Source organism: Fringilla coelebs, assembly GCF_963513975.1.
Source record: "Fringilla coelebs genome assembly, chromosome: 8".
Classification (NCBI taxonomy): domain Eukaryota; kingdom Metazoa; phylum Chordata; class Aves; order Passeriformes; family Fringillidae; genus Fringilla; species Fringilla coelebs.
Window position 1 is genome coordinate 6,716,467 of NC_140066.1, and position 14,067 is coordinate 6,730,533.

Here is a 14,067-nt window from a genome sequence, read left to right on the forward strand (position 1 = left end):
GTTTCTTTCCTGGGGTTTCTCCATCTTAAAATCTCATAGGTATTTTGAGGAATCTATTTTTAGAATGCAGGCCAACTTCTTCAGTGTTTGGCGGAGCTCATCTGTTCTGAGTGACCCACAAAATATTCATGGAATGGTTCCCCCATCCCTCCCAGAGGAAGGGATGCCACTCAATAAATCAGGTTGCTTCGGGCCTCATCCAACCTGGCCAGGGACAGTGTCACCTAAAAAGGGGCATTTTCCTCAAACCCTTTGTGTTTGATCAGTCTGTCAGTGCCCTGGGGATGACTGCAGAAATGAACTGGAAGCAATTACAGACAAGCTCTGAATGCCAGTGCCAACCAGCTGGAGATGACCATTCAGTGCACATAGAATCACAGAATATCCCGAGTTAAGGACCCATCAGGATCATGAAGTCCAACTCCTGGCCCTGTAGAGGACACCCCAGAATTCCCCCTGTGCCCAAGTGTTGTCCAAACACTTCCTGAACACTGACAGGCTTGGTACTGTGACCACTGCCCTGGGGAGCTTTTCAGTGCCTGAGCAGCCTTTGGGGTAAGAACCTTCTGATCCCTAACACTTAATCCTGCCTGACACAGCTCCAGCCAGTCCCCCGGGCCTTGTTACTGGTCACGAGAGTGAAGAGATCAGTACCTGCCCCTCCAATGCCCCTCAAGAGGATATTAGAGACCTCTATGAGGTCTCCCCTTAATCTCCAGTTTTCCAGGCTGAACAAACCAAGTGGCACAGATGTGCTGACGCTCAGGCCTCAACCAGAGCTGACTTACAAGATTAAACCTGGGCATTATGTGACTGACACCATCAGTATTATTTACCTAAAAATAGATGACTGAGACACTTCTGCCAGCTGTTTCACACCAAACTGGCTGCTTTAGAAACTTTCACATAACCTTGTGCAAGAAATGTATAATACTAAGAAAATTTGCACAACTGACATGAATAGGCTTGCTTGTAGGATATTTTATCTGGCCAAGCCCTGGCCTCTGCTGGATGAGAAGTGTGCCATCAGACCCAGGTGCTTCTGCTGAGCTTTTTGTCCTGGGACCTTCAGTGTGCGAGCAGTCGCTGGTGCTATTCTGTTTGGATCCGGACTCTGGGAGACTGAAGGCTTAAGATGGTACCTAGAGCTGAGAAGGAAAGCGCTGATAGCAGGGTGTGACCTGGTAAATCGCTGGGTGCAATTGAAGTTACAGGCAGCAAGAGCTTTCTCAGCTGGCAGCTTTCTCAGTGAGCTCTGGTTTTGCCAGATGTTTTCAAGGTTGTGGCCAGAATCTGTGAGAGCAAAAAGCTTTGTTAGGGCAAAGGAGATCGTGCTGCTCTTTGAGTGTAGTGCGAAGAAGGGTGTGTTCTTGGAAGGGGAGGACTGGGGAAATCTTTTCGTCGCGACACAGCTGATTTGAGAGCAGGGATGTTTCCAGCTTGGCTCCGCTCGGGGGTGGTGTCGAGCCGGGCTCGGTGCGTGTCCTTCTTTTGCGACTCGACAGCGCCACCGTGTGGTGGTTCTCATGAGCGCGGACAGTGCCCAGACAAAGCCAAGCGCTTTTCTGGCCGGGCCCCGTTCCGGTGGGAGCAGTTCAGGCAAGAGCTCTTGGAGACACAATGTGATCTGCGGGAAAGGAAGAGGAATTGTTTCATTGTTGGCTTTGCACTTTATAGGCACAAACCCACTGAACTCCATCAAACTCCCTGGAGATATGTGCTTTCCCTCTTGCACTCTAACTCTCGCAGCAGCTAACATCCAGCAACTACTCCCAAAGAAAAAGTTCCAGAGCAAAAAGCCATTTCTGGCCTTCACAGCCCCTTTGCAGTCTGTAAACCAGCCAAATCACACTAGTGATCCACATGTTCCTGCTCAACAATATATAGAGCATCATCACATTCTCAAGGTGGCAGAGTCCATTGTTAGAGTGAAACAATTCCATCTGCAGTTCAGAAAGAGTGGTGTGCCAGGAAAGAATACATTTGCTGACCTTCCCTCTACCCTGTAAAACCTGATTTCCAGCGCAATCACTTTCACACAGCTTCAACAAAGTCCTCAGTCCAAGCAGCTATATCTCACAAAGTGTCAGGACAGAAGACGTTCCTACGGCAGCCATTTCTTCTAGCACCATTTAAATTGCACACGGCATATTTGGAATACTCACTTTCCTTCTAGCATATATGAAGTGGCTGACTTTTAACTCTCGTGGCTGGGCTGCAAACAGCTGCCCCATCAAACAGGCTGTACAAGGAAAACCCAGTGTTGGGCTGCACCTTCCCCTTGCCACAGGTAAATCACACAAACTCCCTGCTTCCCTTCTCTGCTGCATCTACCATCATGTTCTCTGCATCTTGAATCCTAGAGGTTTCCACAGAGGGGTGGAAGAGGAATAGGAAGCAGCACGAACAGCTCTTGTTGAACTTGCACCTTCTGACTGCTAACATGAGCTGGGCAAGTGTGTGGCAGCCACACTCCTCTTGCAGCCTGGAACACTGTGCTCACAAGCATGGTGCTTGTGTGGCTTCATTCACTGCCTTTTTTATCACACTTCCATTCCCCAGAGGTGAATATTTGTCAACTATTTCCCCCTGCTGCAGCTTTTATATGAGCCATAAAATAAGGAATGGAATATTTTGAACAAAACATTTATTTTCTCTGGCACTCTCAACAGAGATATACATCCTACAACCTAACTTAACTTTCATTACTTTGAAGGATCCCAGTATTTTTAGTATTTGGGGAAGTAATTCTACTTCATCAGAAAAAGAACACCATACAGGAAAATAGATAATGCAGAACTTCTTTATGATGCCCTCTGGCTTTGTATTCTTTGACTACAGGAAGAGAGGTGGGTTTTTTAGTGTAGTCTTTAACAGAACTTCTTTCAAGAGCAGATCTACCTAAAAAAACTAAATCAGAAGAGCTTTGTTCAATCTGTGCTGTATGCCAGACATTCCTTGTTTTAATGTCCAGGCAACCTACAACACTAATTCTTTTTTTTCTTCTACAGCTTTACTAGTCATCAGGAACATACGAGGTGTGGAACTTTTTCTTTTAAAAGAACATTCTCTAAGAACACAGGCCAGACAAAGTTAGCACTTAACTCCTTACATACTGAAGGAGTTCATAATCATTATTATGATAGTGCCAGTGTAGGAATTCAAAACAGGGGCACCCAGCACTAGGAACAGGCATAAGGAACTTTAAAAGCAAGCAGATACCTTTTTAGCATGTTCTGCTATGTATTTTCAAGTGCTCCCACTTATTTCCCTTTGCATGCATCTCATGGAAAGAAACTCTGAAATCCCTCTAGGATGACTTCCAGAAGTTCTGGAGTGCTGAAACCCTGCCTTGGCAAGAGGCAGTGCTACTGGCAGACGCTCCAGCTCGCAGCCTCTGGCAGGCCTTCCTTCCCTTCCTCAAGCAGATTTGTAATCAAGTTTTCTTGGGCAGCTGGCACACAGCTGGCCACCACAGCTGTAAGAGCATTCAGAAACACAAGCTTGTCTTTTGGGTAACCCTGACTTTCATTTAACACCCCTTCTTCCTGCACAATATAATTTGAATCTTGTTTGGTTCACAAACCCATAAAGAAAAATGTCATCCTCATTTTTGCTACTCACTCAAACTACAACAAGAAAAAGTAACTTAATTACTGCATATTTTTTCTTATCATTATAATGCATGTGAACCACTTACAAAGAAAGGAGGAGGAAGAAGATTCCTGGCATTTCCTTGAGACAGCATTCTTATTTAACAAGGCCCTTTGTTTACAAATACAGCTGGAAAACAAAACACCAGGGCATGAGTAACCCACTCCTGAAGATGCTCAGGTAAAGTGGCCCCCCCTACCCCCTGAAAAAGAAGCAAAATACTTTTCATTTGAATAATATAGTTAGGTAATGTGTGGAATACTATGCTCCAGTAGAGACAGCCATGGCAAAAACAGTTTTTTGCACCTCCCATTAATACTCCATGGCCTCTGTGCTGCTCAGCACACTGACACTAACCAGTTCCAGTGCTGCTCCACTCCCAGTGAAATGCTCATTCAGGTTATTGACAGAGCAAGGAACCCACGAGCAGTGTTTGAGTAGGGTGGCCCAGGGGCAAGCAAGAAAGATATTCCATATGTATATGGAAATACTTCTTAAGTATTCTTATTCCCATATACATGGAAATAAGAATACTTAAGAAGTATATGGAAATTAGAATACTTAAGAAAAACCTTTCAACAATCTTACCTGAGATATACACTGGTTTCCTGCCCAGTTTATCTGACAAAAGGTCAAATGTGATACTTCCAATGAGCATTCCAGCAAAAAAACAGGGATGATGCAAGGCTTACTTTGTAGGCTTCTTGTTCAATTAGGTAACCCTATTAAAAAAAAAAATTCTTATTAAAAATATACCCTTCCCCAAATAATAAAAACTAGCAAAATTATTCTCTTATCATTTCCCACTTGTTTTATATCCCATTATAGTTTTATTCAAAGTTTGATAGGTAAGCCAACAGTAGTCATATTCTTTTCTCCCTAACAGATTCTAACATGTCTCCTCCCAGAAATTTCATTGTAATAAATTAAAGCTGTTCTGTGTGTTAAGCATCATTAGCTGTACCCCAATTCCCAAGCTTTGGCAAGGCAGCTTATCTTGGGCTATTAAAACAAGGACCTGTGAAAAGCATAGCTATTTCACCACAGTTATTTCAATGAGCAGGTATTCAAATTTCTTCACTAAGTATAATGCACATTCACTACTGCAGTACTTAGAGAGTTAATGCTCTGAACAATAAGTGATCCCTGGTGCCTTCCCTTACCACACACATGTTGAACTCTTCAAGAGAACCAGAAAGGGATTACAGCAAAATGTCTTGGTTCATAAAAATGCTCAGAACTAGTTATGGGCCACTCTCGTTGGTATTTCAGTACCTTGTTGTGCACATGCATTTATAATAAAAGAAAAGTTACAAATAATTATAGGTTTCTTTATAAAATATATTTTCTACCTCATCCAACGTCTAAACTGAGGCAGCACAATCACAAATCATCAAAGAGAAGAAACTTAACAGAGTGGATTAAAAATACTATTTCCCAACAGGGCAAGGCACACAGACAGCTTGTACAGTGATTAGTTCCTGAAGCAAAATATAAGAACCACTCTGGAGTTTTTTTGAGAACATTCCCTGCAAAACCAGAGAGAACTGAGAATATTAAAGTTCCATTAAGTTTAATCTCCATCAACAAAATAAAGGAAATAAACTCTAAGAAGCAGCCCTTGCAGGGCAGAACAAGAGAAAATACTGCTTTTACAAACTGGTACTTTTGCTGCTTAGTGGCTGCATGTTTGTGTTTTAGCAAGTCTGATACAGTGACATGTGAAGAACATAACTTTTAAAAAGAATGCAGCTATCTACTTTATTGCACAAAGGGAGCTTGTTAAATATTCTTCCAAATCAACTGTAGCTTGCCAACAAAAATGTTGCCAAGGAGAGAAGGGGCTGCCAAGAAAGGAAGCTGGTCCAGGCAGGATACTGGGGGATACAGCCACATCTCTCCAGCAAACTGGCACTCAAAGGGGAACTGCAAGAGACCCCCCCAGAGAAAACCAGAACAGCTTGGCAGTTGTTCTATCATGGTTCGAACAAGGGAGCAGCTTTCCTTCTTCCATGACCTCGATTTTAAAAGAAGCATTGTTTTTCATCAAGATTTAATCTAGACTAGATAATTGCAGGCCTCTACCAAAGGTTTATTCTGCTCAGTAGCCTTCTCCAAAGGCCAGGAGATTGCTCTGCCAATTGACTGATAATTTGAACTACTATAAATGCTCTCTTCACCCAGGGGCTTCCAGAGTAACACCTAAAAGCTCCACATCCTGTGAACAGCACAAGAAACTGCCTTCAAGTTAGCAAGAATAGAGACATGAACCATCAATAATTAAACCTGGCAAAAATGGGTTTGACAAAACCACAGTGAGTGGTTGTTGGTACAGTTCCTTCAAGACTAACACACATGGTTATGGCTGCATTTTCCCAGTATGACATTTGTTTACAATCACACTAATTTGATTTTATACACGGTTTTAGGTTTGCTCGGGGCTTTTTTTAAAGTCTCTCTCCTCAGCCATATAAAGAAATTCTATTGTTTAAGGCAGTAAGGCAGGATGACTTTCATTCAATATTCTTAGTTCATTTTTACTAAAATTAGTAGAAAGATTGCCTGGGGTGGTGCAGCTCCCTGAGGAAGCAGTGAGTGCCACACAACATAGTGAGTGTGGTACACAGGAAAAGCTAGTGAGGGTCAAAGCGCTGCTTACCTTGGAATGTTACAGCCTGGAAAAAGTGAACTTTCTAAATAGTTTCTTGGCTTCCCCATCCACACAGTCACTGTACATTAGCAGACAGCAGTGAAATCCTATGTCTTGAATTCCTTATAGTCTCTGCTCCAGCTGCTTTCACAATTCCCTTCCTAATGCAAACAGAGCAATCTGTTGCTGAACTTTGGCAAAGGCAGGCTCCCATTCTGTTCCTGAATACATCTACAGAAAGGAGGAAAATAATTTTGGAAGTCTACTGATTTTACAATATGTATTAGATTTCCCCTCATATTCCACCATTTGATTTCCCATACTAGTGGGGAAAATGCACAATGCCTCAGAACTTAAAAAAGATCCAAGCCCAAAAAACTAAACAACAACAAAACCCCCCAAAAGATCTGTCACCATTGCTGCTGCTGAATATTTAACATTTTAACCTAAGATATACGTACCAGCACTAGTTTTGAATAATCAGATTATTCCCTGAGAGGGTCTTACCAGCATCACCTTAAAAAGCAGGAAGGCAGCTTTTACCCCACATTCAGGAGTGCTCCCACTACCTGCTAAATGTCAGTAAAGAAATAAAGGAAAAAAGTCAGCATTGCTTTCTGACATCCACAATTTCTTGGCACGGTGCTTGTACTGCATGAACTTTTCTGACATAAGAAACTGAATCACAGCAAGGTCCCTTAAGAGTCAGTCTGTGTTTCTGGGATGGATTTTCATAATGCTTAAAAACTATTTATTTGTTACTGTCTTTTAAATCTTTCTCCTCAATTACCCATATCAAGAAATTCTTTTATATGAGGAAGCAAGGTCCAGAAAATGTGGTTACTGAGGATTTTATTGGGTTTTGGTAGGAGTGTTAACAAATGACTCAAAAGGAGGTTAGAAAAAGGAAAGGGCCAAATTCATCTATGCATCTCCTCCTCTGGATTACCAGAAGAACTCTGACTAGGGAATACAAAACAAAATCAGTTTGATGTCCAGCAGCTCCCCAGGAAGTTACACTATTTTGGGAGACTGAAAATCTCAATTTTCATTTACTCTGAACCATACATCTAATCAAACCAGGTGACAATATAGCATGTTCAAGTTGCCTTTAGCAGGGTACATTTCATTTCAGCCTAAATTAGCTTCAGACTTCAAGGCAGAACCTCAAGGGCAGTTTAGTCATACTTTAAAGAGTTTTTCAAGTCTCTTCAAGGTTCATCTAGGCTGTTTTTGGTGCTTGAACCATTACAATAAGTAACAGAATACAGACTACACAGTGACTAGTTTGTTAATAGTAATTCAGGTAATAAAATATCCACTGCCTCTTGCTCAAAGCAGCATTTATTAAAGATAGCATCAAGATAAGTCAATGCATAACAAAGTTTCCATCCTACAAATATGTAAACAAGTTGACAGCAAGTTATTATTACAATATAAAAATTAAAGCTTACATTGCATTTTTTTAAAGCTACTATCGTCAGTCCAAATGTATATTTTCTGGTTTGTAGCATTTAAAAATACAAGTCCTTGAAAAATGTTGAAGTATTGCCTTTGCACATACATTTTTGTAGAAAAAGTACTTAAAAATACCAACTTCCCATTAATAAAAGCAACACCAAAAATAAAACACATTTTTGTCATAAACAGCACATTGAATATGTCCAGCATTTTCTTCACCATTCTCTTTTACCAAGTTATCTTCTATTTTAAAATTCATTATAGTTTGCAAAATGTATGTTGGATATTATTCAGGTACTTCCACACACCAAAGGAATTAGCAATATTGGCAGTTACATTGCAATCAAAGTCCAGCCTAAACTCATTTGCAGCTGAGGCCACCAATTTAATCCTCAACTCAGACTGGGTATTTTAACAAGTACAGTAGTCTCTTGCTAACAAAGCTGAGTCAGTTCAGATATATTTTGGAAAGGCTTGAAACCTTGATATGATTTAAACAGAAATACATATTCTCTTTTAAAGCACTTTTAAACCCCAAGTCTTTGTTTGACTACAGTCAAATTAGCGTGGTGGCAGTCAGTCAATTCTCAGGAAACACTTTGTTCAGAAGATTAGATAATTTGACATCAACTACATTTTACATTCCAAATCCACAAAGAACATTAAACATTGATTTTTAACTTTTTTTTTCAAGAAGTTTCTTGGCAAGAGCTAGACAGATGACTTCTGCAGTTGCTAAGGCAAAAAAAGTTTGAAAATTCCTTGTAACCAAAGTTAAAAGACTGTAGTGTTTCAAAACCAAAGTAAACTAAATTTAACAAGGAGAGCGAACTATATCTCACTGGGATGAAAGCTAATCATGCCATTGTGCTCTAGCAAGCATCACCTAATAATGAACAGTAAGAAGAAAAAACTAAGATAATCCAGTGAACCAGTTTGAGGATGAATTCAAAGATCAAAATCAGGCTGGCAAATAAATATTTTTATAGTTGGCTATTAGACTGAAGAAAACAGCTAGGAAAACATCGAAGGTTTGATCATGTAAGACCTGAAAGAAGATAAATACATTTATATGCAAACAGTAATGAATATGAATAATACTGCCAGCTTTCCTAATTCCATGCAAGTTCCAGGAAGAGGAGGATTTATTTAGCCTTTATCACTACTGAGTTAGCAAGTTAAGTCTGCCAGAAGTTATAGCCTCAGGTACATAGAGACACATAGAGCAACTTCCTGACAGGAGTGTGGTAGAGCCTGAAACACTTCAATGATCTCTAGCCCTAGAAATGTGTTAAAAACACAACCCCCAAAACAGGATCTACATGAACCTGTAACAGGAACTGTAATTCTGAAAAAATGGCTTACACTACTCCTTCATGCAGGATTATGATTTGTACAAAGATGATCATTTTTTTGCCATGCTTGCTGGTAAAACAAGCATGATTAGTTACAGCAAAATGTGTCAGCAAGTGCTCAACTCTACAGTAAGAGTTAGAGATTCCATCCCAGGCCCAGGTTAGTCTACTATTCAGAGGGGTGAGATGCAAATACAAGAGCTTAAGGTTCCTTAGTGTCTTACACACTTAATGAATAGGGTTCCTCAGTGTCTTACACACAGACAAGCCTCAAGGAAAAGGAGGAGAAGCACAAACATTCCTGGGGCTGAAGTCCTACACTCCAAGGGAGGTTGCTTTTTTTGAACACTCCTTGCCCACAGCTCCTTAGAAAAGCTGGATAACAAGGTACAGGTTGGTTAAGGGATGGGATTTTTGCACTGTACTCATTTGGGAGAGAGCAGCCTTCCTGTCTTCTGGTATCTGTGCTTCTGAGTTAAGTATGACAGTTTTAGCCTTTTAATCACACACAGCCTGCTGGGACTTCTCCCTAAAGCACTGAGGTTCCTCAGAGATGCTGAAGTGCTGTTGTATTTGAGCACAGCTTTGCACAGGGCTTGCACACACTTCCCACAGCCAGGGAGGAACAACACCAACACAGACCAGCTGCATTTGTACCCACAGAATTCAAACCCTGGCTGAAGTGTGCAGAAGACTACTTTGAATGCCAGTCTATGCTGCAGACCATCAAGTGCCTACCAGCAGTGAATTGCTGTGGCTTAACAGAAAAAGAACTGCAGCAGGCTCAAGCCTCAGGAATATATTTAAAATCTCTGCTAGAGACTTGCGGATGACTGTCAATACCTGGGGAAAGGCCGAAGGATTGAAGTCAGAGATCCCAGGATAAGAGGAATCCACGACATTTCCTCTCTGAGGGAAGTAACAAGGTCTGTCCCAAAGATACATAATAAAATACTATCTGCAAAAAGTGGGTGGTTTCTCCCTGAATCCACAGTAGAAATATAGTCACACAACAAACTAAAGTCAGCCTAATTCTCAGAACTGCAGAAAATAGTACCAAAGGTGACCTAAAAAAGTAATTTTCACAAGTTACTGCGTTGAAAGACATTTCAAAATTAATCTCTGTGCAGATATGCCATGGGATTCTAGGTTATAAAATGACTGACTAAATCAAGTAGACTTTTAGAAGAAGCTATTTATATGCAAATATTTTAGTAATAACTTCTGTAATAAAAGAAAGTACTACACAGGCCATTTTAGAATCCACATATGGTATGAAATATACACTCATACATGTTCTGAATACATATATATATAAATATATTTGTTCTTAAAGCAATGTAGAGCAAAACTAAACCAGGGCCTGACTAAGCAGTCATACATACCTTTATGGCAGCATGACTTTAACACACAGCTCATGGGCTGATCAGATCCCTGAGGCGTATCACTGGAATTGCTACAAGATTTACTTACCACAATTTTAACCAAAAACTGATTTAAATCATGTTACATCTCTTTAGATGGAGGAAGACAGACACAAACAAAACAACCCCACAAACAAAAACCCCCCAAAACCCCCCCAAAAAAACACACACAGAGACAAAACCCACACAGCCCTATAATACATAGAAAGGCACCTGATAATATTGTTAGTAGCAAATATCTACAGCATCCTAAGTGTACTTAAGGAATCAAGATAAATGTTAAAAAGATCATAAAATACAAGAATTGCTGGCATTAAAAATGTAACTCTAACCTATCTAGCAAGTCACTAAAATAACATGTGCAGTTGTAAATCATTAAGAGTGTGCAAAACTATACAGTTTTGCATAAAGTGCTGTATGTACCCCCAGTTTGCTAAGCTTGGCAATATGATGCAAGATGATGATGTTAAGGATGTATCCTACCTACCTCACCTTTCCTTTTTCTTTCCCACCATCATCCACTGTCCTTTAAACTGTACATTTTAAAATTACACAAAGGCCTTTTCAGGAATTGTAGTTCAGAAAAATATTTCAAGTATATCTATCTTTCAATGTAAACTTGGGGACACAATGGTTCAATTCTCACAAGCTCTAGATACTTAAATCTTCTGCTAATTTAACTGGAGTTGCAATAATTTCAATCTGTTCAATACCTCTGGCAAAAGAGTATTTCCTATTCCTCATTAACTCCTATTTAAGGAGTGCTGAAATTCATGCTGTAACTTGTGCAGATTTAAATCTAAACAATCATAGAAAAACAGAGTAATACTTTATCTGATCACTTGGGTTCACAAAAACAAATCCTACCATATCTGTTCATACAGACTCATTTTAGGAATTGTACACAGATCTTTAACACTTGAATTCAAGTTATTATAGTACAGCAGTTTCTCTTGCAGGCATTGTGCAGTACACTTAAAAGTATACAGCAGGTCTCTTCTTTACTCTGTATTTCAGTGATCCATATCGTATCTGAGGGGAAAAATAAAATTATAACAAAGAGTTGAGTCACACCAAGCAGAAATATGATTCATCTGCCCACTAATCCTATTTTGCAAATGTCTTTCAGTGTGCTTTGGACACTCCAGTTTCACTAAGAGAATCTACCTACGACTAAATGAGATAAAGTTTCAAGAGAATTGGGCAAGAAGAATAAGTATCATCTGTTTTCCTGCAATGACCCAAAAGCTTCTATGAGACTCCACAGAGATTTACCCTGAAGTATCTTTAAATTTTGTGATGCATGCACATACAAAGTGCATTGAATGCTAACTAGGATCTTCTCTTTGTAGATCTCAGAGAGTCAGGCCATGTGTCTATGGAAACTAAAAAATTCTGACTATTCTTTATCTATTAAACAGGAGATGTTTAAGTGTACACAACATGCAAATGATAATATTGCTATCCATAACCCTTCCAAGATGAGCAGTTCCTGAAACTAGGCTCAATGGTGTCAGAATTAGCATTGCAAGCACTGAGTCCATTTCATCTCCTCTCTCTTGCTCCTTGTTTAGTTTAGTTTAGTTTACTTCACTCATGTATTTCCCCTAAACACTCCAAACTACAAAAGCTCCAAACCTAGATATTGTTATCACATAGCTCCTTCCCCATTTAGCATTCCAGAACCCAGTTATTGCTGACAACTTCTCCAGGATTAAAAATAAAAATCAATTTCTGCACTATGAAAAATGCCAATATACACTGAAGGTAAAACTCAATTCACCAAGATTACACTTGCCTCTTTACGGCCTTTAATAGTTTTCACAGATTTCATACTCTGAGTTCTTCGAAGGCCTCTCTGAGCAAACATTTCATCCTCTGAATGTGTCCCCTCCATCTCCTCATCTGTTTTATCATCTCCAGGATTTTTTTCCAGTGGAGTTTTGTAACCTTTATGAAAAAAAAAAAATTTAAAAAGTAGCTGTAACTCTTTGATTTCTAAGAAAGCCGTGATTTTCATCTTTACCACATGTGATTTATCCTTTTAAATGATGTACTTATTTCAAAACAGAAACATAGACTCTGCCACGAGTTTGCTACTTCTAATCCTGCCACTTGATTCCACAGGTATGAAATGCAGTGATTCTTCAGTTCAAAACTGAAACCACAAGTCTGCTGACATCTTCTGCTTTACAATGAACTGTAAAAACCTTAGTGGTCATCTAAAGTAGTACTCAAGATTTTTGGACACAATCCATGGAAGAGGGAGGTCACACTTACACAAACCTTTAAAGATCCCTTCTAACACAAACCATTTCGTAACTCTCATTCACAGGATCCTTCTTCATACTCTCATCTTCCTGCATTTTTAATACCAAAGCTCCTTTCAGGTCGGTAACACACCCGAGTACTGTTAAGGGTTGTTAACGTCCTGCAAAACCACGACCAAGTCTATTACCTAAGACTCTCGCTAGAGGGCACAAACTGCTTAAAAACACATCCTGAAAAGCTCCTTGAGGTCCAACAGCCCCGAATCCTCATCACAGACCTATCACAAAGCTCCCAAATCCACTCTGCTTCCTTCCTCTGCCAAACTCTCCTTTTATCCCAGAATCTACAGGCTGTAACACTCAGGAACACCTTTTGGACTCCAAGCCAAACTTTATTAATGACCTGTTACATTTCACCTTAAGCTAATGTTTTATTTAGGCTTAGCTAATTTTTCCTCAATGTTTTTTCCCTAGAAATTTGAGTCACATAATCTATTCCACACTACTTGAGGCAGACATTCTGCCGTTCTCTTCTGCCACTTTAGAGGCAACACATCTCTGCTTCCAGTACAGTTTCAATTCATCCTTTTCAACACAAAATATTTCAATCGCATCTGTTTCTCTGTTTCAGACTAGCAGTGTTTGCAGTGACACCAATGCTTCTTATCTCTGTTTGAAACACGTGATGCATCAGCATCCCCTCACAGCATTCCCTTTTTCACTGCCAGTCCAGCACCATCCTATGATCCATGTCCTACAATTAGGCCTTTTCAACCAATTTGCAGAGAACTCCCAGCTCAGACCACAAAAAATAAGATCCTGCTAAGCACAGCAGAACATTGCTACACAGTGTTCCTAAATCTATGTGTACTTTTCATCTTCTTTAAGCTCCTAATAATGCAGAAAATTCAAAGAAAACATGGGAGGTGTATGCTAGATATCAGACCAGGAGCAGAAACAATTAATTAAATTTAACTAGCTGAAGGAAATCTTTTTGACATTTGAGATTGAATCTCACAATCAGTGATTATTTATATAGTATTAACTGAAGCATGTCTTAAAAAAAATAAAATTCAGAGCATTTCCAAGCTATTTCAGCTAGGTAAATAATGCTCTCTTACTGAGGAACAGACCCTGCACAACAGCTGCAGTGACATCATCTCTAGTGCAGCTCTTCATGAATTCTTGGCTTTCTCTCCAGCCAGAAGCTCCAGTTCACACTGCCCTGCACAGGATACCTTCTGGAAACAATG

At 39.9% G+C, this 14,067-nt stretch overlaps 1 protein-coding gene across 2 annotated transcripts in view; it reads right to left on the reverse strand.

The window, feature by feature from the left end:
• Positions 1-7,636: 7,636 nt before the first annotated feature.
• Positions 7,637-14,067, reverse strand: part of REEP3 (receptor accessory protein 3) — a 36,752-nt gene continuing 30,321 nt past the window's right edge. Inside the window, exons 7-9 of one of the 2 annotated variants that reach the window (XR_014616334.1) lie at positions 12,343-12,494; positions 9,382-11,576; positions 7,637-9,347 (exon numbers count right to left, since the gene is read on the reverse strand). Coding sequence is in view for 1 of the 2 variants with exons in the window: in XM_084210150.1 (XP_084066276.1) it covers positions 11,520-11,576; positions 12,343-12,494 (209 nt within the window). In the remaining variant the exon portion in view is untranslated. Of the gene's footprint in view, positions 11,577-12,342; positions 12,495-14,067 lie in introns of both variants that reach the window. The other variant, XM_084210150.1, reaches the window with a different exon arrangement.